This window comes from Choloepus didactylus, chromosome 2 (assembly GCF_015220235.1).
Source record: "Choloepus didactylus isolate mChoDid1 chromosome 2, mChoDid1.pri, whole genome shotgun sequence".
Lineage (NCBI taxonomy): Eukaryota > Metazoa > Chordata > Mammalia > Pilosa > Megalonychidae > Choloepus > Choloepus didactylus.
In genome coordinates this window covers 166013275-166037094 of record NC_051308.1, presented here as the reverse complement: position 1 = coordinate 166037094, position 23820 = coordinate 166013275, and the positions used below count along the sequence as shown (strand labels likewise).

The following is a 23820-nucleotide window of genomic DNA, read 5'->3' as shown; positions in this document are numbered from 1 at the left end:
GGGAGAATGCCCAGCTTCTCCACCGCATCACCCATCAATCCATGTTGCACGTGCTCCTCCTGAAAACAGTGCCGTTGTCTTCTTTCCCTAGGGCTCAGGCACTGGTCTTTGGGGTGGGACAGGAGACAGGCACCTTTCTGTCCTCTCCATTTCCCCATCTTTCCACTTAAGCTTTAGGATAAGCAGAGATTGGGAGTTGGTCTGTTTATTGTCAGTTAAAATGGGTATTATAAAGAACAATACATGTGTATATAAACATTTTATTTTAGTTTAAAACACATCAACCTACATTCTTTTACCACTATTTTGATGCAAAAGTCTTTTTCTTTGAATAGAAGACATAAATTAGAGTTCTGTGAAGTTGGTCTTACATACACCTCAACCATAATGCATGTCTGTGGGTTCTACTTCATTTTTTAAAGTCAGGTAAGAACTGAAAGATACTTGGTAACTGATCTGTTTGAAATCCTGGCTTTTAAAAGATATTTTTCTAGTCTCCTAGAGTCATGTTACTCTCATCTAATTTTATTTTTTAGTAACTCACCCTTAGTGAGTCTTTCCAAAGTAGTCAACCTAAAACAAGTAGTAACTTTTTTTTTTTCCACAGTCATTTCATCAGTTCATTAAATTGCATAATTACAGGAATAGACATGATTATCATAAAAGGGTTAGGAAACAGCCATGACTGCTGTTGCTTCTTTTTTTTTTAATACAATTTTATTGAGATATATATTCACATACCCTACAGTCATACACAGTGTACAATCAGTTATTCACAGTACCATCATATAGTTGTGCATTCATCACCAGAATCAATTTTTGAGCATGTTCCTTACTCCAAAAAAAATAAATAAATAAAAGTAAAAAAGAACACCTAAAGCATTCCATCCCCCATCCCACCCTATTTTTCATTTAATTTTTGTCCCCATTTTTCTATGCATCTGTCCATACACTGGATAAATGGAAAGTGAGCCACAAGGGTTTCACAGTCACACAGTCACTCCATGTAAACTACATAGTTATACAATCGTCTTCAAGAATCAAGGCTGCTGGGTTGCAGTTCAGACAGCTTCAGGTATTTCCCTCTAGCCATTCCAACACACTAAAACTTAAAAAGGGGTATCTGTGTAGCTCATGAGAATACCCTCCAGAGTGACCTGTCAACTCCATTTGAAATTCTCTAAGCCACTGAAACCTTATTTTGTTTCATTTTTCTTCACCCTTTTGGTCAAGAAGATTTTCTCAATCCCATGATGCCACATCCAGGCTCCTCCCTGGGAGTCATGTCCCACGTTGCCAGGGAGATTTACACCCCTGGGAGTCATGTCCCACATAGTGGGGAGGGCAGTGAGTTCACCTGCTGAGTGCGGTTAGAGAGAGAGAGAGAGAGGGGCCACGTCTGAGCAACAAAGAGGTTCTCTGGGGGCAACCATGACTGCTTCTTGGTGATACATAACTCACCCCTGGGGGCAGCTGGGGCTGTGAGTGTTCCTGTGCTTTAGGACAGGCAGGCAGTAACTGTGCTTCCCACGAGTGGACAGCAATGATGAATCTAGTAAATCACCTGGCTGGAGGCTGATTATTAGTGTCCGTGCTAAAAATCCCACTCATAATTTGGCCATAAGAAAGGTCTCTTGCAAATTCATTTGTGGCAAGTGATTGATTTGGAGCTTGATCTTGGTCAGACATGCTTAGACAGGCTAGCACCTCAGGAGTTAGACCAGACTAAAAATATTCACAATCTCCAAACATTTAAAAAACACAGAGCCTGTTTTTATTTTCCCTGCGGGTAGACAGGACTGGCCTGTCTGTTTGTATGTGGAAATAGGTTGAGTATGTACCTGAATCATCAGATCACTGAGAAACATGGCTGATGTTCCCTTAGCAGTGAAAACTGCTTCTCTGAAGGCATTTTCCAGGTCAGAGCTTAAATTTAATTTTTGCTTTGGTGCCACCAAGTGGTCAGTTAAGAGATGCCACTCTGAAAGAGAAGATGGCGGACAAATACATAGATTTTGTTTTTTAAAAAAAGGTGTCTTCCATTCTATATACATTTTCCCTTCTAGCTACATTGTTGCATTGCAGATCAGAGCAAGATGAAATAGAGACATCGAGTATGGAGATCAACTGACTTCTCAAGCAGGATAATACCTTTCTGAAGTTCCCACATTTCAGAGTCTTCATCCTTAGCTTTGTGAATCTCAAAAACCTTTTATTTTTTCATTGCTTCCAGAAGTATTCCATTTTCCAGGGCTATGTCATGCTCACCAAAGTCACAAGAGACATGTTCATAAGTAAGAGTGCCAATGTATTACTTTAGAATTAGAAATATATATGTGATGGTAGACCAAAATGCTGAGTGGTTCATTTTCCATCCTGAAGGAAATAGATATGGGGAGACAAATTGTACCAAGTAGATTGTCTGGTGAAATTGCAGTGACATGGGGGAGGGAGGAGTTAAGTTGTTTATCTTTTAGTATTAATAACCTGAGACCATAGTCTCCACTTCAGGGATATATAAGTCTCTGGCCTTATATATCACAAGCTGGGAGTACTCACAGAATCTTGGACCATGCTGATGACAGACTGACCTAATCTTTTCCTCTGGATGCTCTTAGAAACCTATGCAAGCATCTCACTTCCTTTAACACATTCTTTCCTGAGACAGGGCACAGTGTAACTGTCAAGGCCAACACTGTAGACTTGCCAATACAGCCTTAGCCTGCTAAGAGCCCATCTGGTCCTCATGATTAGTATTTGGGTGTTCTCCAAACTCCCCAGCCAGCCACTTACAGGTTTTTGTTCAGAGTGGCTGGTCTACTTACTGCATGATAATTTTTTATAGTTTTATTCTCAGAGAAAAACATGTTTTGTCATGGTGATTCTGTCCCCAAATATGAGTTAAAATATACAAAATCCATAGTCACTTTGAAATAGATTCCCAATCACAAAACATTATTTGGGGCTGTAGATGGAAATTATAGTATGTTCTTAATAAGAATGCGTTCGTGCAGGCCACTGGGTTTCTATGTTTTGAACTTTGTACAGCTCTCACTAAGTACTTGCATTTACTGGCCTGTTCTGTAACTCTTTAGAGCTCAGATATCTCCAGTTCTTTGTTGCCACGTCTCTCCTTGCCCAGTATTACCACATAAAGTCCTCAGGCAGGTTGAGATCGGGTTATTTGCAGAGGGTATAAATAGGTAGCCTGTGGTTGGATTTTGACCCACAGATCTCTTTTATTTTGTCAATATGGTGCTTTAAAAAGTTTGACTAAGTTGCCAAGATTTAAAAATCAGAAGATTCACAGGAAACTCTGAATGTCCAGCTTTTTTGCAAAAAGCATAGACGATCTGCTATGCAGGGCCTACATTCCCACTGGGCAAAGCATAATTGGAATGGCTTTGATAGGGCACTCCCCTTCTAATTATCCTCACTCCCCACCCTACACTTTCACAAATTTGTTGCTATTTGGTATTGGAGGGGGCACTTTTTGCAGCAGCATTGGAAAAACAACAACAAAAACAACCAAAAAAGCATAAAGAAAGGTGTGGCTTTTTGTGGGCTCTTGCTCCCTGTTCTTTTCCCTGCATTCTGTAGGGAATCCTTCCTTGGAACCTGTTCCCAGGCTCTTTATCTTCAGGACCTTGTTTCTCTCGTATGCCCCTCTGAATTTATCCCTTGTGCTTCCATGAGGCAGGTATCACTGAGGGAAGCACATGGACTTTGGGATCAGCAGACTTGGATTTAAATCCCAGTTCTGCTTCCTACTGAGTTCAGTTTCCTTATCTGTAAAATGAGATCAATAACTTACTTCATAGGTTGACATGTGTATTAAATGGATTTTTCACATAAAGTATTAATCAGAGCATAGGTGCTCAAATATTAGTACCTCTGTCCCCTCCTTCTATCAAGACACAGCTCATTCCCTTCTTGGTAAAGTCCAGCTGATCTACATCTGCTTTCTGCCACCTATACATCTTTACCCTTATAATAAATCCAAATGTTTTAATTTTTCTGTTTCATGTTTTCTTCTTTATAACTTCTAGTCTCTTCCACCTGTACATTTCACATACTCCCTTTACTTTACGTAACCAGGACTTTCTCATAGAGACTCCTAAACGAGAATAACGGATGACAGGTGAATTTATTTTGTTTTGGGAAATTCTATAAGAAGGCATATGTTTTATCAAATCTGTATAATAATTGAGTATAACTTTTGGATGGAAACTACATTAGATTTTATAACAAATCTGTTGGAATTCTTTCTGAATATATGCATCCATCCCCTTCCATTGTATATCTATAGAAATAGAGCCAAGGTCAAAAGCTGGAAAGTCGTCAGCAGGAAAAATTGGTACTGGAAGAGGGACACTTCGATTGAGATCAAAAGGCCCTGCTACCGTGGAAGAAGTGGTATGTTATGTTCATTTAATTCCCATTTGCTTGGAAATGTATGGATATTCATATTTATTAGAGTTGGAAATAAAGGTAAAATCATGAAGTTAAAAAAATACCATAACTATATTCTAATTAAAGCCCTGATTTTAATTCATTGCCTACTTAACCTGTATGAAAACTATTGAAGGCATTTAAGAAAAAAATATAGAAACTAAGTACATGAGAAGAGATTGTGATCTATAGCAATCGTCAGCTACTCTTTTCTAGAGTCTATAGATATTTGGACTGGTTCAGAGACTTAAAAAAAAAAAATCAACAAACACCCTCTGGGAGCTAAGAAAAAGGTCTCAGAGCCACCAGAAGGAGTAACTATATTAATAAGGATTTTGTTAATAAAATATTATATTTTGAACTCCTCTCTTCTCAGCCAAAACGTGTTTTAGTCATCTTTGACTCCTCTCTTTCATGTCTCACTTTGCTAATAATATATATTTCCTACATCAACAAAATATGTCCCACATGAAAGAGAAGGGTCAAAGATGGTGGTTCTATCTTGAAAATATGCTAGAATCCAACAACTTCTCCCTACCTTCCTGTCCAAGGCACCGTCCTCTCTGTTCTGGACACTGCCTTCCTCTCCTACATAGTCTGACTCCTGTCAGTCTGTGCTGAGCACAGCAGCCAGAATGGGGCTTTAAAAACTCCATTGAGTTTAGATTCCTTCTATGTTCAAAGCGCTCCAGTGGCTTCCTTTGTAACTCAGAATGAAAGCTAATCCTGAGAGCTACCAGCATGGTCTGACTCCCCATTTCTTCTCTCGTTTCCTTCTGCACTCCCCTGCCTCTGCTTCAGCCACATTGGCCTCCTCGCTGTCCCCAAACACGTCAGTGTGTACCCACCTCAAGGTCTTTTTTTTTTTTTAATAATAAATTGTTATTAGCTTCTTTTCAGTTCTTCAGACTTAAAAAGTCTTCAACTAAACATTTTTAAAAGATCACTGAAAAATCACTCAATTACAAGACTTCACTTAAATGACAATCAATGTCATTTATATAGACCATTGCTACCTTTTCGTATTCATGATTCTTTTCTTAAAAAGTAGAATAAATTTGAAGTCTAAAAAGATGTGATCATTTCAATGAGTGTAGCTACATAGTTCATGAGAGTATACCTATTTAATAAGCAAATGTTTAACTAAGTAGACAAATTCATTTATGCCAAATGAAAACAAACCAAAAAAAAAAAAAAAAAAAAAAAAACCAAACCAAACAAATGAAAAAAACTCTTTATGATATAATGAGACAGGTTAAAGCTAAGTGCCCATTTCAAAGATCAGCACATTTGGATTGGCTATCCCACTAAATTATCACCTTTGAATAGAAATCATAGAACAAAAGATAACATTTTAATAGGGAAAATAATAGCTTGAAGTAAAAGTGACTCTCCCCCTCATTTCCAAAAAACAGAATTTTTCTAACATGTTATTTAAAAAAGAAAAACCACTGCATACCTCAACTAAACAAATTAGAATTAAAAAAACCCAACAATAACCCAACCACTTTAAATATACATAGACCTAAGATGAATCCATGCAGATTTTAAAAATTATAACTATCCACATAAGGAGTTTACACATAAGTAATTGTGTGCCTTATTAATGGAATCTTTCCACTTGGTCTTCTTTGCTAATAATATATATTTCTTACATCAACAAAATATGGTAATAATTTCAGGGTACATAATATATAAAGGAAGATCATTTTTATCAATCATTTCTATTAAAGGGGGAAAGGAAAAGAAACTTAAGACAAAACCACGAAGACAAGCAAAGCAATCTATGAAGACTGATCACAGTTGTAAAAATCTCAAAGTAGCTATATGTGACTTTTATTTAATCTTTAAAATAGCAGACTGCCTAATTAATCCAGACAGTAGGGAAAGCAGGATGAAGCAGGAAATAAGAACTGGAACTAAATAGGCTAAATGTTAACACAATGACCTACAAGTATAAAGATAAAGTTTGACTACTCATTCCCAGTGCAGGGACAATAGAAAAAATGAAAAACCTCATCCCTGGATATGTCCTGCAAACATTACCTATAAAAATGGGAAGAAATTTAGGTAAAACTGTATCTTAAATGATTGAAGAACAATTACAGTTTAAACAGATCTTTTAACTATAATCATAATTTTTCATCCTGAAAGAATGGTCTGAGAAGGAAGAAAGCAGTTAACTATTTTAAACTGAAGGTAAATTGAATCTTTATACTCTTTGTGGTGGTTTAAAGCTGTACATAACCCAGAAAGGCATGTTCTTAGATTTAATCCGTTCCTGTGGGTATGGACCTGTTGTAAGTAGGACTTTCGAAAAGGTTACTTCAGTTATGGTGTGACCCACCTCATTCAGGATGGATGTGATCCTCTTACTGGAGTCTTTATAAATGGAATGAATACAGGGAGAGAGAGGGAGAGAGAGAGAGAGAGAGAGAGAGAGAGAGAGAGAGAGAGAGAGAGAGAGAGAGAGAATGTGCACCACGGAAGCAAGAAGCTGAAAGGAATGGCAGAGAAGGAAGAGACCAGCAGATGCTGCCATGTGCAGAGGAGTCAAGGATCACTGGCTGCTGGTCTTCAGGAAGAAAGCATTGTCTTGATGATGACTTGATTTGGACATTTTTCACAGCATCAAATCTAAGCAAATAAATTCCCATTGTTTAAGCCAACCCATTTCATGGTATCTGCTTTCTGCAGTCTAGGAAACTAAAAGACTCATGTAATAACTTCCTGTATCTTTTTGATGTGGAAACATTTCCTCTTTAATTGGTCAAAGTTCCATGCTAAAAGATGAAAGAAATCTCCCCTATCCCACGGAGGAGTAAACAAAGGCAGAGAAAAGATTAAGTGTTTTATAAGACAGATTAGGTCAACACCAAACTGGGAACAAAGTCTAACTTGTTACTCTATAAATGTGTCATAGAAACGTTAATAAATATTAATGAAGGGATTAAGTACTAAACTTAGTCTTATCTTCAACACAAATTAGGGTGGAAAGGGAAACACTTGATCAAAAACATTTATAATAAAATTTCAAAATCCATATTCTAGGAATTCCTTAAATTTCACTTTTCATCTTTTAATTGCTGCACTAATTCATACAGGATACACTATGCTATATAACACTAAAGTTACCATTACACCTGTGCATAAGATTCATCTAAAAAGTTTTTTCTCTCGCAATAAAAATGGTTAAGCACATGGGTATTCTGGAGAGACTTGCATGAATATGGAACCAAATAGATACACAAAGCTGAAGTATCTGGCTGCTTGCAGTCCTCAGCAAGATCACAAAGTGCACAATAATTCTTTGACCTCTTCAACCAGACATTTGTGTTTGTCTTTAAAATCTTCATTAACATCCAGTGTTAATATACGTACCTCTTGTGAATAATCAAAGTTGGTTTTCAGTGTTGTATGCAGTAGCCAACTTTCATGATTATAGTGAAGCTTCTCTAAATATTCAAGAAGAATGCCTTGTTCTTCATTTCCCCAGTAAATATATTCTATTCAAGCATTTCCCTGAAGTGGCTTGGAGGTAAACGATTGCATTCAGTTCCAGGCTTTGGCCAAATGGGTTATTCATCCAGTCGTGCCAGTCTTGATAGATTGTGTTCTCTATTTTGTTCATGTAGTCAGATTCATACAAATTAGATGCAAAAATAAGCCTGTCACTATGCATAGATTGTTTAAAATATAAAACAGATTTCTCTACATCTTTGAGCTTGCCATTGAGAGGCAAGCTGAGCTTGTATTCAACTGAGGCACAAATATGACTGGAAAGTAAAAAACCATCATTCAGGTTTCTCACGCATCATCTGAAGGACGTTCTCACCACTTTTCTGAGATGTTGTCAGCTCCTCAGATTCATCTAGAGGACATTGAACATTGCACCATCTGGCAATAGGTCCAGGAATCAATTCCCAATCCTCACAGACTTGTCTGAGGATATTCACAAATATTGACTTCCCTGCAGCAATGTTGCCTTCGATGGAGATTTTCTTGATGTGGGTCATCTCAGAGCTGGTCGCAGAAGTTGGGTGACTTTTCTTGGCCAGGGTCACCATTCCATCTTTGTGTCTCATGCATTGAGCAGGGAGATGAATTAGGAAACTTCTGTAAAAAAGAAAAGATGAGGGCTGAGTCAAGGCAATCAGAATATGAATAGAGAAGAGGTAATAAGATCAAGAGCTATTTAGGAGATTTAGGAGGTGGAATGGTAAGAAACTGATGGCCAGTCGTGTGTGAAGATTACCCATACTTGTTCTTAAAGATGAATTTACAATCTTGTTGGATAGATACAAAGATAAACATCTAGGTTACGTTGCATAGCCTGTTGCTTTATGCAGGCAATCAAAACAATGCCACAATGAAGGCGAGAGCTATTGTTTTCAAGGCTTAGCTCACATAAATAAAAATGTGAGGATGTTGAACCAAAGTCCTCAATGAAATGAGAAACAAATGTATATTTGTCATAAAATCCATGATTTTCATAAATTTTGAGAACACAAAGCAACAGACATCTATAATAGTATTAAAAGTAAAAAGAAATTCTTACAGTCTAATAGTGAATTCTACATTTCCACCTACAATCGCATATTTATAGCCTCTTTGGGCAATTTCTTTTTCAGTTATGAAGTCATTTAAAACTCAGTATCAAAATGAACTGAATATAGAACCAGACTGTACCAAATATTAAACCAAGATTTTAAAAGAATAACAAAACTTATTCAATTATGTTTTTGACTAAATTATTTTTTAATAATTGTTTTAGGAAGAACCAAAATGTTTTGGTACTACTAAAACATGAAAATAAAAACTACTTTAAAATCGTATTTCATCACTATTCTGTCCCTGTAAAATTTCTATTTTTGTTTATTTTATAATATACACAAAATATTAAAATGGCAATACATGTGTGTAATCTAAAAAATACAGTGAAATAAAAAAAACAAAAACAAAAACACCTAAGGGTCTGTATTCAGAAATGTTTTACTCTTGGGGTGAGCCATTAAAATGTTTGGAGACCCTGGCCAGTACAATAAAGGCCAAAAGCCCTTCTCATGGCATACAGATCCCTTATCATCTAGTCATGTCTGGCACTATGCTTTCCAGTCACATCTAGTCATGTCTAACATTATGTTCTCCAGTCATTCTAGCCATGTGAGTCCTGGTTGCATGTTATAATCTTTTGTCAGACTCTGTGACCTTGCACTGACTTTGTATATCTATTGCTTTCTACCTGAAGTGCCCTCACCCACTTACCTGTTCATCTTTGAAAACACACTTCTTATGTCACCTTCTCTTTGTTCCTGGCTTTACAGATTTACATTTGCTTCTTCTTCCCATGATGCTGCTGTACCTTTTACATCCTTTTAAAATCCTCCTTATTATTGTTACATAATTATTTATTTCTACATCTGTCTCCCCCTTTGATTGTTAGCTACTTGGGGCTGTGTCCTCTGACTTTTTAAGTTTGAATATGTACCACTTAACACTGATACTAAGTAAGTATTTACTGTACTTATTTGTATTGTGTTACAGAATACATTCTAGATATATTTCCATTAAATGTTTCTATTAAGTGCTGAAGTACACAACCATGGATTGGCTCCACATCTAATTTTCCCCTGTGTATGCCTTGATATTCAAGAGATTTCATTATAAAACTATAAAATCTTATTTCTCTCTTCTTTTATAAAGCCCTCTGAAACCGAAGCAAAGGCAATTAAAAAGATTGATGATCTTCTTGAATTATACATGGGAATTCGAGATATTGATTTAGGTAAGAATTTACTATTAAAGTCTTTCATTTCTTAATTTGGTGAAACTTAATGCTTAAGTCTTATTTGCATTCATAGCGTGTTATACTTTTCAAGATAAAAAGTATTTGTGGAGTAATGAAAAGAGTAGTTAAAATAAAGATAATAAAGATTAGTGAAAAGATGACCTGGCCCTTTCACCTTCTAGCTGTGGGGTTTTAGAACCAAATTAACTTTTCTAAACTTTAGTTCTTATCCTATAAAATGTGAATAATAACATCTCCTTCATAGGTTTCTTTTATGGATTAAAAAAAATATATGTAAATGATGCATATGAAAGGTATAATTGGTCTATCAGAATTGCGTTATTAAATTGCATATTTATTATGGTCTTAAAATTGTGTACCATTTAATGGAATTACTGGAACTTTATGAACAATGAATCAGAAATATGAAGAAAAGGAGCACATTTGTGTATTTCTTACGTCACTTTAGGATACCAGGGTCTTGATTTACCAAACAAGACTTTATCAGTTGCAAATGATAAAAAAAAAAAAAACAAATCTCAACTGACTGAAGGATAAAAAGGGAAAAAATTATTGGTTTATATAACTGAAAGGAATGGAGGTAAATCCTGGCTTTAAGAACGGCTGGATCCAGAGTTCTTATGCTGTCATTAGGATGTAGTTTCTCTTTTCTCAGTTCTGGCTTCATTTCATACACCCAGAGCATTCCCTGGCAGCTTCAGGCTCCTCCCTCATGGAGGGAAATGAGAGCCATGGCTCCACTGCTACATCCTCTGGACCTTCCAAGTCATTAAACAAATGCCCAGGGCTGTCTCTGGTTGGACTCATTGGCTCAGTGGAATAAATCACTTGAGGCCAGGGGTTGGTTAGGTCAGGGACACATGCTGTATCTACTTTGGGAGTTGAGAGTGACCCTGAAATAAAGGGCCAAGAAAGGAAAAGGCATGGTGCCTCCCATGCAGAATCAAGATAAATGAAGGGGGGTAGATTCTAGATGGGGAAAAAAATTGTGCACTACTTGGGTGGAGTTTGTGCCTGTATGCATCCATGTGTATTTGCATGGGTGTGTGCATTTGTATCAGGAGCTTAAAGTTTTTAAAGTCAAGGACGTGGAGTATTTTGTTTCCCTGCTACTGGTTAAGAGTATTTGAAGATCATTCTTCCTTTCCTTTTCCATTTTCATTCATCTTCCTTTTTCCATATGGAATTTATTCCTATATTTTTGTAGCTTGTGTGGAATATTAAAATAAAATTTCTTTGTTGGATGTACAGATGATGTAATTGGAAAAAAATTGGTACTCTTTTTCTAGCTCCTCATAGAGAAATATAAAATTTGCATGTAATAGGTTTTTGTTCCGTGAAAGCAAGAAGTTAAAGCTGAGATGATCCCATAGAAAGTCAGTGTCATACAACTTCTATCCCCAATTCGTTTGCGTTTGGAAAATATAGGATCTGCATAAGTGATAAGGGCTTGTGGCAGTTATGCAAATGAACATGCAAATGAGAGTAAATGGGATTTAGAAATGACAGTTCTCTTGCACAGTTTAACTAAGTACTATTTGTTGGAAAAATAATATATACATCTCTATTCAGTTGAGAAGTTTTCAAATAATATAAGTGAATATTATAAGATTCAGGAACTAATAAAACAATTTCTGGGTCTTCATGTGTTCAAATTTAGGAGAACCACAGTTTTCAAAGGTAAGATCTTAGAATAGTCCCCAACTTTAGAACTTAATTAAGTGCAAATTGGGGATATGTATATAAATTAATTTTGCTCTTCTGTTATTAAAAATCTACAAGTATATAAGGCAGAGAACATTGGATAATGGTGCTAATAATCATAAATGAATTAAGAAACCATTCTTTAAGAATCAGTTTTCTTTTACTCAAATTCAGGGCACTAACCATTCCTCACATATTTCTTGTGAATTAACTAGTAATCCCTTGTAAAGTTAATTAATCATCTGTAGGAAATTCCTCCAAATGACAGGAAAAGTCATTTTCATTGCACATTGATGAGCAATGTGATCAGTTACCCAGGGAGGTAAAGTGTAAGGAAAATAATTATTTGGACTGTGTCATCTATTGTTAAATTAGGAATTTCTCTCATTATTCTGATCTGTTTAGCATGGATATGAATCGCAAATGTGACATTGATTTAACAGACAAATGAATATACTTGTTTGTATTCCCAGTGTTTCTTAGCTTCTAGAAATGTTAATTGTTAATGCAAATTACATTAACATCACATTCTGGAGTTGTTAACATAAGTGTATATTATAAATTTTAAAAAGTTACATGACAACAAAATGATTAAAACAAAGCACCGTCCTCAGCAGAAGGATTGGATGCATATGCTAATTGAAATGGGAAAATAATTCAAATGGGTTTATAGAGTACCCCTGAAGATGGAAGTGCTTTGTTTTGTTGTAAGGTTAAGTTGTGAACTGTGATTTTTAGTTGACTCAATGCCAGTATGGGCTGCCTTGGGATATCATCCACAAAGGAAAAAAGGTATTCTGGAAGACTTTAAGTCTTTTAAGGGTTTATATGGGATTGGCCTACCTTAATGGAAAGTTGTGCCATACAAGTTTCTTCTCAAATATTTAAGGAAATTCCGTAGTTTTACATATAGAACTATAGTATTTTCTGATGATACCAATTTAGGACTTTGGAGACCACCCTAGCACCTTCAGAAATTTTGGATTTCTAATTTATTAAGAGATCCAGAAATGTGTGGGAAGGAAATTTGAATAATAGTTTGCAAGTCATTTTTCCTATAAGATCTTTTATAGCTCTTAAAAGTATACAATAATGATGCTTTAATAGAAATAATTACATTTCTTCCTCAGATGATTTCTCTTTCTTCAGTGGATCCAAAACAATGGACCCTACATAAAGTCATCCTCAGATAAAGCCAATGAAGATTTTCATTAAAAAACCCCTTTTCTGCATTGGCAGTGTTTTTCTTATTTGATTCATGTGAGTTGATTGACAGGAGTTGCAATTTATGAAAAGTGTTAGGGATGTGCTGAAGACCTTCCATAGAAGGAGTTAAATTTACAGATTTAATGGTTAAATTAACAATGGTAACAACTAATATTTATCCAAATTTTTCTATGTGCCGTTTTATAGATTTGAAAACTGAGGTTCAGAGAAGTTTGGTAACTTGCCCAAATCAAGTTAACAAGTAAGAGCTGAGATTAAATCCTGGGATTTTGATACCGAGATTGCTCATCATGCAGTAATACATTATGTTTAAAAGATCTATTTAAGAATTTTAAAAATTAATGGAAAATATAGATTGACCTATATCACCAAAATAAATTTGTCATTCATAAGAATGAAAAAGTAGTTCAGTGACAGAATAGTTCAGGAGTGGTAATGATACAAAAATATTCTCAAAAGGGCCACCAGAGGTCAGCACTTAGCTGATATAAAAATTCTACTCTTACTGTATTTTTTGCCAGATTGTATTCAGCTGTTAAATATTATTGCAGCTTTATTTTAGTTAACAGATGAAAAGCATTTTAGTAGCTATCATTATGTTAATATGATATAAATTTCAAAAAAACTTCATTTTACGAAATTTCTTTTGCTTTTTTCTGAAATCAGAAATACCATCTTTTATCAAAATGGGTAAAATTATACCAGTTTATTTCTCCTCTAAGGATTTTTAAAAGCTATCTTTACACTTTAAGCATTAGCTTAAGTATAACTCAACATGATCAAGTGCATATTCCATTCTTAAGCTCTTTTTGAATTCATATAGCAAATTACTGGTTATTAGAAGACATATGGAGTATTGTATTACATACCAAAATTTCCAACATGATTATGCAGCTTGGTATTTTTGTCCCTTATACAGCACCAGGAGTTACTAGAATGCAGTAATCAGATTTTACTCTGTTTTTAATCCCAGGTCCTAGACTGTACTTCTCCCAGAATAAATACTTGGTAAATGTTTGATGACCTAATGTTCGTTAACAGGCATAAAACATACTGTCATTCACAGGGAGTTTGAGTCCTAATTAAACCAGTTTGAAGCTTTGGCTTTTGAATAAGTAATTTAACTTTGAGCCTTAATTTTCTGTAAAAGAGGTACAAGAAAAATATCTTTATAAGGTTATCAAGAGAACAAATTAAGTACTATATATGGAGTTTCTGTCACATGACAAAGAAATAATGAGTAGCTATATCACTCTTGGCAAAGTTTACTCATTATCATTACTACTAATAATGGTAATGGTAGTAGAGGCAGAATATGGAAGACTATAATTGAGGTGTTGATCAACTCTGGAACTGTACTTAGTGAGGAATTTTCTTTCAACTTTTCTGGTGTGCCAAAATTAGTGCACTTGTGAGATTATACATTTTTGATCTCAAGGTTATAGTGTGGTTGTATAAAGTCAACATTTTTCTCATTTTGTGACTAAGGAACCTGAAATGGAGTTTGCAAGTTGGAGCTGGCTAGGTCTGTAGGTGATGTTCCTGGGTTCAGTGCACTAGTCAGTGCTGCTGAGCTTTCTGAAGTACAAATAAAAACCATGTGCAATTTGGTTATTTTATTACAGCAAAGTTAGAGAGGAAGGGAGGGGGTGGGAAGGAGGAAAGGATGGTTTGATTGATTGATTCAGCTGTTAGCGGACATCTAGATCCATGCGATTGTTTCCTCCAGCACTTAAGAGCATTGTCTGCCCTGTCAATTTCTGCTTCTGAATGGTCTGTACATGTTCTCATTTCATTTATCTGTGCGCACCCTATTGCTTCATCAACTAGATTGTGTCTCGCCTATATGTCAGTATAATCTTTAGGTAATTGTCTCAATAAATATTAGATGTAGGGCTTATAAGAATCATTTAAAATGGTAGATTAAGCAAAATTATGAACTGAAGTCCTATTTTAGCAATACCTACATTTAAGTTTTGGCCTTTTACTAAAGACATAATTTCTTTATCGTTCAGCCACTTACAAATAACTTGTCCCTCTAATCCCTATATTTGTTTCTAGAGATTTTTTTCCCCAGAGTTTATTTTTCTAGAATTATATTCTAGAATTTTATTTTCTATGTGAAATAGAAAATCCAAGTTTATTTTATTTTATGCATTCTATTTATTTTATGCATAGTTTGTATTTACTAAGTCACTTCATTTTGGCATGCATTTTGGGTTCTTATGGCTCATATGCTGCCTGTTTGTTTTAGTGTTGTTTCACATCCTGGCTTTAGGGCCAGGGTTCTGGGCTTTGCTTTCCCAGTGCATGCTAATTGTGCCAATGTAAATATTACTTAGGTATAATTACAAAGCCTTTTTTTGTACCCACCAATCCACCAGCATTTTCTATACATAAGGCATTGAAATAGTTTCTATGGGCATAAAAGACTAAGTAAGCTATTTAAGATCTATCAGGAGTTTGCTGGTCTAGTAGAAGAGAAAATACACACATAAAAATAATGACAATGCAAAGCAATGTTGAATATGCACTGTAAGACCTTGTTACTCAAACTGTGGTCAAGAGACGAGCATCACTTGGGAGTTGTTGGAAATGTAAAATCTCTGGCTTTGCCTCAGACTTAATGAATCAGAATCTGCATTTTGCAAGATTCCAGGTGATTTATTTGCACATTACAGTAAGAGAAAAATTGACTGAAGGGTTTAAAGAATACAGATATCACTAACAGATGTAGAAACAGGAATCAATGGATGAGGAAGCTGTGATGTTGGGTTCATGTGTCAACTTGGCTAGGTGGCCTAGCTGTCTGGTCAAGCGGGCACTGGCCTGACGATTCCTGTGAGGCTATTTGAGGCTGGTTGGTTTGTCGGATCATCAGTCAATTGACTGCAGCTGACTGATGACTCATCAAGGGGTGTGCTTCCACAGTGAGAGAATGCAATTGGCTGGATTTGGTCCGGGTGATCAGTTGGAGGCTTATAAGCCGGATGGTTAGAGAACCTTCACTTCTTCTTCAGCTGCTCAGTGAAGCTTTTCCTGAGGAGCTTGTCGAATTTGCCAGTTCGTTTCCTGAGGAGTTTGTCAAAGTTGTCGGTTCGTTTCCTGAGGAGTTCTTCAAAGTTGCCGGTTCGTTTCCTGAGGAGTTCGTCAAAGTTGTCGGTTCGTTTCCCGAGGAGTTCGTCGGACGGCTTCCTTGGAGTTGACAGCTTGTTGACGGCTCTGCAGAATTTGGACTCGTGCGCTCCCGCAGTTGCGTGAGTCACTTTTACAATTTGATAATAAGAGACATCTCTCATTGATTCTGTTTCCAAGGAGAACCCTAACTAATACTGAAGCCTTGAAGGAGAAGAATTTTGAGGGTGGAGTTGCTGATTGGGAATGAGATTGTCCTGGGCAAAGGCAGGAAAGAGGAAGGATGGAGTATAAAGTGATCAGGGTTACATAGGGTTACAAAAGGTTGGTGTAGAGGAATACAGACATTTGGGGGCCAGGGGAGCTTCAGATCAGTTTTTAAGATAAGCAATGGTGATCCAAGAAATATTTCTGTGTATGGGAGTGACAACAGACAATCTCAGGGATGGAAAGAAGCTTCATAGTCCCTTAGTCTCATTACCTAATAGGGTTAGAGCTGTACTGTCGGAAGAGAAATCTAAGGGTGCCTATGTGCTGTGGTCTGGTGAGTTGACTTGGAGATTGAGACCAATACAGGAGTTGGTAATATAGTGATACAGTCATGTAGGTGAGATGCACTGTGAACCGGGAATAACATGGTGACAGTGGGAATGAAATGGAAGGGAATGTTTTAGAGAGATTACAAAGAGAATCAAGGGGAGGCAGTATTTGGTCCACAGGCTGAAGGATTGGGAAAAGAGAAGGATAATGGAGGATGATTGCCCCACTAAGGACAGTGGTGGAGACAACAGGAAGAATAGCAGTATCTTCTGAAGGGAAGATGATGTTTGGTTTCTGGACATGCTGTTGAGATGCTATTAGAATACCTAAGAACAGTTGTCCACCAGGTACTTGGAAATGGGTATTTGGAGCCCATGAGAAACTGGAGATAGAAGCAAAGGTTTGTAACTTCTCTGCAGGAAAGTCATGGTTAAGCTGGGATTGTGGAAAAGATCTTTAAGGAATACTGTCTAAGGAGGGGAGGGACACCGACAGAACCTCCCAGATTTTGGGGGAATACAGATGATGTACTGTCTCCTGAACACTTGGGTTCTTATCTCAGAGTGTGGAAATGCACTCTGAGGGCAGCTTTCCCCTTGATTATAATACTATGACTGTTGAAAGAGATGAAGCTTTCCTTAGAGGCATTAAGATATTTCTTAATGGCTTTGGAAATAATTTCTAAAATACAACTAGTACCTGTAAGCATGCAGAATAAATGTTATAAGTCAGGCATAGTTTTACTGCATCAAACACCTGTACCCCTAACTTAAAAATGAGAACTCTCTCCCCAATTTGAATATATCTATTAAGTTTTGTTAAGTTTTCTTTCATTGTTTGCAGAGGACCCTCCACCCACAGTAATTTATTATGGTAATTTTCAAACATATACAGCACAGTTGAAAGATTTTTAGTAAATACCTCTATACCTTTCACCTAGATTCTACCATTAATATTTTACTGTAATTGCTTTATCACGTATTTCTCCAATTATCCATTCTATACAGAGATTTTTGCAAAACATAGTAGTGATTGTAAAATAAAATTTATGTACTTTTTCACTAAATATTAACAGAAAAAGATTTCCACAAGTTATGACAAATTATTCATAAACATTGTTTAAAATGATTTTAAAAATATTTCATCTAATGTATTTCATCATACCAGAAGTTACTTAATGATCATGGAATGTTAGTTTTGTTTTCTTTTCATACTGTTAGTAAAATAGATCTTTCTATTTTTAAGTTTTTATTTTTTTAAAGAAGAGATTCCCAGAAGTGGAAATACTAGGTAGGTTAAAGATATGAACATTTTAAAGGATTTTCATACTTGTTGTCAAATTGTTTTTCAAAAGCTAAATTTACAAAGTCAAAACAGAGTATCTGAATGTTGGTTTTTCTATATCCTGATCAAAGTTTTACTAAAGTCGGGAGGTTTGGAAGAGCCTGGGTAACATGCCAGAGCCCTTGGGCTGGGGCAGAAATTCCAGTTGCAGACAAAGACCTGCCTCCTTTTTAAAGTTTTTAAAATGTTTGCAACTAGATTAGGTCACGGCTGAGGCCTGGAGTAGAGCAGGAAAGAAAGGGAGATTGATGTAGAGAAGAGACTCAATTCCTCCTTGCTCTTTTCTGCTTTTTTAGAAAAAAATTTGAAACAATCCCAAAGTTACAGAAATGTTGCAAATACAGTACAAAGGCTTTTTCTCCTGAGTCACTTGAGAGTAAGTTTTCTTAGTGATGTCCCATTGTCCCCATATATGTTAGTGTGTATTACCTATAAACAAAGACATTCTCCTATCTAACAGTAGTCATCCAAGTGAGGAAATTAATACAGATACTTTACCACCATCTAATACTCAGGTCCTATTCATGTTTCACCAAATATCTTAATATCCATTACAGCCAAAGAATCCTGCTTAAAATCACGTTGTTATGTTTAGTTGTCATGTCAGTTTGGAACAGTTCTCCATTTATAACTTGATTTACATGGCCTTGATGCTTTGGGGAGTACAGGATAGTTATTTTGCAGAATGTTCCTTAATTTGGTTTTCTCTTATTTTTTTCCATAATTATGTTCAGGTTGCATCTTTGGCAGGAATATCACAAAAGTGATGCCATATACTTTTCACTGCATCCTATTAGGGTGTTCAGGATTTCTATTTGTTCTTTTACTGGTGCTGTTTACTTTGATGATTTGTTTAAAGTGGTGTGTGCTGGGCTTCTCCACTGTGAAGTTACTATATTTGTAATTAGGTATTTGCTAGGGAGAAATTTTGAAGCTATGCAAATATCTTGTTCCTCATCAAACTAACTTCCTTCCTTCCTTCCTCCATCCATCCATCCATCCCTTCCTCCTCCCTCCCTCCCTCCCTTCCTTCCTTCCTTCCTTCCTCTCTCCCTTCCTCCTCCCCTCCCTTCCCTCCTCCCTCTTCCTCTCTTACCTCTCCCCTCTTCTAGTCATCATCCGTTTCAGTATGGATTCATGGCTTCCTGTTTTATTCAATGGGGTTGTAATCTCTTACTATTACTTCTTATTTTGATGTTCAAATTGTCCCTCATTTGGTCGGTAGGAGCTCTTTCACTCTGGCTTTCTGTCCTTTTCACAGGTTCCCATTTTTTTTTGACATTTCCTTGCTTTCTGGCACAAGATACTTTTGGTTCATATTGTACTTTGACTGCTCAGCCCTGAAATCAGCCATTTCTCCAAGGAATTCTGATTCATTTTTGTGGAGAATGATATTTGAAAACCAAGATCTGAGTTTTTTGTGTGCTCATTGCTATTGGGTTGTCACTGTTCCCAGGCCCTCTCAGTGGACTGAACTAGGGGCATGTGTACATGTGTGTATGCATGTAGATCTATTTTTAAAATCTATCTCTGTATTGGAAATAGGGGTGTGTGTGTGTGTATGTATATATATATGTATATATATGTATATATATTCTCCCACTGATATCTCTAATTCCAATTCAACACCACAGGATTCATTCTATTTTCCTTCCTTTCCCTATTTGCCCTTCTCTGACAGCGACAAACCTGGCTCCCCTAATTCTTCATATATGTACTTATATGGTGGCTCTCCATGCATGTAACCACTGTGGCTGTTGTCCTCACCCCTGCCCCAGAGGGCCTCCTCACCACACCTGGACTCTCACACCCAACACCAGGCTGCCCCTCCTCACCTTACTCAGGTTTTTATCCCTGCACCTGATCACTCCATCCCTACTCTGAACTTCTGCCCTGACTGTGGCACCCTGTGTGGACCACCTCTCCCCACTCCCTCATCCTGCCTCACCTTAGTACTGAACTATTTGAGAAGAGCTCTTAACTGCTCTGGAGAGCTCTAGTGGATTTCAGCAGAAAGACCAGACCTTGGGGCTCATTCAGTCATATCATCTTTGATTAGTTCAACCTTAACCTGGGAGGAAAGGAGGAACTGAAGCATATTTCTTGGGCTTTAGTGTTTTCCTTTTACCTGGAGGTTAGTGGGGTGAACTACCCTAAGACCCAAATCACATTCACGGTTTTTCTTCCTGGTTGCTCATGCTTATAGGGGCTGAGCCTTGTGGGCTCCCAGGCAGCTGGGGCAGATCCCATGATAATGTGTACTTCTGCAGATGTTGTCTCCACATCATAGGAAATGGGGCACAGGCAATAAAACAGGCCCAGCTCTACCTTTATTTTCTGTCCTAAAGACAGAGAGAGTCACAGAAAAGTGTGCTTTGATTCTTTAGGTAGTCAGGTGTCTTCTTTCTCTTGCCTTGAGCTTGATTGCCCTATTGCAAGGTGTAATCCTTTTTTTTTCTTTTTTTGCAAAGGAGTAGTAAACTACATGGTAGTTGAGAATGGGGAGAGGTAGGGGCAGAGAGGGCAAATGACTATGGGGAGGATAGGGAAGGGGAATGTACTCAACTGATGGGCTCTGAGGTTGAGAAGAGGACAGGGGTGGCAGCTGCAAAGCTGGGTTCAATGGGAAGATTGTTAAAGCAAATACCTTTGCTGTTTGATATGTGATAGAGGGTCTATTGTTGTTTCAATTTGCATTAGAAGTATGTGATATGTATGCATGTTAACTTTTCAAAAGTAATTTATTTTCCTGATACCATTTTCTCAGTCCTCTGATGCTTATCTCATTTATCATTAACTTTTTAAAAATATTTTTTGATAGCTTCCACAATGTTTGAAGCAGGAAAGGACAAAGTTAATCCAGATGAATTTGCTGTGGCGCTTGATGAAACTCTCGGTGACTTCGCATTCCCAGATGAATTTGTCTTTGATGTTTGGGGAGCCATTGGTGATGCCAAACAAGGACGATTATGATGCGGATGATCCACCTCTGAAGTTTCTTTTTTTAAAACCCTAGGGTCTGATTTTTGACACCATTACAAACTCTGGTTTAGTTTTATATATGTATGCAGTACATTCTTTGAAATCTAATTTTGGTATTTTGATTTTTGGGTACCTTTTATGCAGTTGCTTACATCATATGCTTAAACTTATCTAAAATTTTGGTCAATTTTAATATTTATTCTAGCTTTTTTGAAGTGAATTTTAAGGAATATTTCTAGGTAGAAGATTTTGCTCCTCATTAACACTCATGCTTTGTTGTCTATGTGTAAGTAGTTGTACGCAATACCTTTGTGATTTTTTTTGCCAATTCGCCATGCAATGAACAATAGGATTTCATTATGATTTACCTTGTAGCATCTTAATATTGTTATCCTAGCTTGACCAGTAAATTAAATGTAAATTATGCCTGCTATAGCTCTAGAAGCATTGCCTTTAATCCTCTGTAAAATGAGGATTGATTTTCTTTTTTGCTTCTTTGTATTTTCTCACAAAACTTGCAATTGAAATCTGTTGTGCTGTGTGTGTATGTATGTGTGTGTGTTTGCATGTGTGAAAGAGAAGAGGCAGGTAGGGTAGAACCATTTATATTTGATTTTTTTTTAGCATGTCTTAAAACATTATTTCTTTTTTCACTCATAGTTACTTTTATGTTACCCTTTCTGAACCCTACAGAGACACTTTTAAATTCTTTGTAGAACATTTTATTTGAAAGATGTTTACTCAGAAAGTAGCTGCATGTGAGAATAATTTTGGGGGTTAAAGAGCAACTCTTTAAAACCACCTAAACTTTAAAGAAGAAATATCAGAATATACCCACTCCCAACCCCACCAGTGGAAATAGAGGAGGAAGAGAGAATTGAGAAAATATATTAGCCTGTTATTTTAGAGTCCTAACACACTCTCTCTAAATCCTTACATTATTGAGAAAATTGAGGATAAATGACTGCCTTATCACTCTTATTGACATTTTACCTTTGTAAGAGAAAATGGAAATGAATGGTTTCAACATAGATATTTAATAAAACAGAGCATGGTGTGACCAAGCATTCTTCTAAAGTGTTGGATGAAAAATGCTATGTGCTGCCATGGAAATAAAAATTAGTAACCTGAGAGAGGTGCATTCTAGGAAATCAGAAGCAGTTCCCTTTTTATGCTGGGTTATTGCTTGGATAACTTGGTTGTTTTCTAGTGAAACTTTTGTTTTATTGCCTTCCATTCCCTTTTCATGTAAGCTTAATGTAAGGAAATTTATTTTTTTGTCTGTTAAATCTGAAACCTGCACAGAAGCTGTTTTAGTCATTAATGTGTAACAAAAGTAGCTTTTGGACATGGATTGTTTTATCACTCTTGCCCATTTTTGAAAATAGGATCCAGTTCAGGCTGTAATTTGTTGGTTGGTTAGTGGGTTTCTTTTGGAGGTCCCCAAATAACTATTAATTCTTAATACCACCTGTCTTAGAAAGACAAAAAGAAGAGCTCAGTTTCAGGGGAAGTTATTGGATGACTGAGGAGGCCCACAGAAAACAAAAAAATAAATTTCTTGGCACTGCATGTTAGATTTGAAATGGTGAATCATTGTTTATTATTAGTGAATGTCAGTTTCTCCTTCCTTTTTGGGTGTGTGTAGAGACTGAACCAGGTGATGCTTCCCTGTGATCCACTGGTGGTCATATTTACAAGGTGGGTGTAATCTCTCTAGAATATCTTGCATATGCCCATATCCATGTACAGCTGTAACTGTACATGTCTATTGGAATTAAATGGGCAGTTATTACTTCTAAGGGCTTCAGCTGGGCCCAGGAGCTTTATATACTGATAGGTTTTGCTTTGAAATGTCCTCATCTCTCACCTCTCTTGCTAAACTGATAAGGTCAGTTTCTTTATGTCATTTTGTTCTCACACTGAAAATATATCTACTTGTGAGTTTTGCACCTTTTTATAACAGTGCACAAAAAAGGGCAAGTCTGTTTTTAGTTCAGTCACAGAATCTGCAAATGTGGGCTTTTCTTCTGCTGCTCTCCTGAGCCAAATCATTTTTTTTTTTTTTTTTAACATTCCATTTCATTAGCAATACTGGACATTTTCAGAGGGACTATGGTTTTTTCTTATTTTCTGGGAGTTTTTTCCAATTTAGGATGAATATTTCATTTGTTCTTGATTTCCTTTCATGCAGAACAGCATCTTCTTTCTGTGGCCACAAAGAGTATGTGATGTGTTTTCTTTGTGGCAGAGAATGCAGATAATGATTGAACACTGGGCTCAATGGGGTCTTAAACATAATTCTGTCCTGATCAAATATGCACATTCTGATGTTTACAAATAGGCACAGTTTGGCTCTCTGTGATCTTTCAAAAATATGATGACATGATGTGAAAGTCTAATAATTCCATTATAAAGGCAGTAGTTTATTTCTGTTTATACTTGCTATATGCAATATTATAATATCCAATATTGTAATTAACTGAAGAGAGAGTACTTAATTTTTTCAAATAATATAATTTGCAATATCTTCCCATTACTTGTTAGCAGATAGACATTTTTTCCCCCAGTAAAGCGCACTTCATTTAGGCCCATGTTATTGTTAGACCTTCTTCAATCAGTTATGA

The 23820-nt window shown here is 36.5% G+C and overlaps 1 protein-coding gene and 1 pseudogene across 2 annotated transcripts in view; one reads left to right on the top strand and one right to left on the bottom strand.

Annotated features, from left to right (window-relative positions):
* The window catches only part of GIPC2 (GIPC PDZ domain containing family member 2), a 75316-nt gene extending 53059 nt beyond the window's left edge, over window positions 1–22257 (top strand). For both annotated transcript variants that reach the window (XM_037826838.1, XM_037826839.1), the window contains exons 4-6: window positions 4310–4416; window positions 10156–10237; window positions 21033–22257. In XM_037826838.1, the coding sequence (XP_037682766.1) occupies window positions 4310–4416; window positions 10156–10237; window positions 21033–21184 (341 nt within the window). In that variant the 3' untranslated portion in view covers window positions 21185–22257. The remainder of the gene's footprint in view (window positions 1–4309; window positions 4417–10155; window positions 10238–21032) is intronic.
* On the bottom strand, window positions 7741–8519 carry LOC119527135 (annotated as a pseudogene).
* Window positions 22258–23820: the final 1563 nt, after the last annotated feature.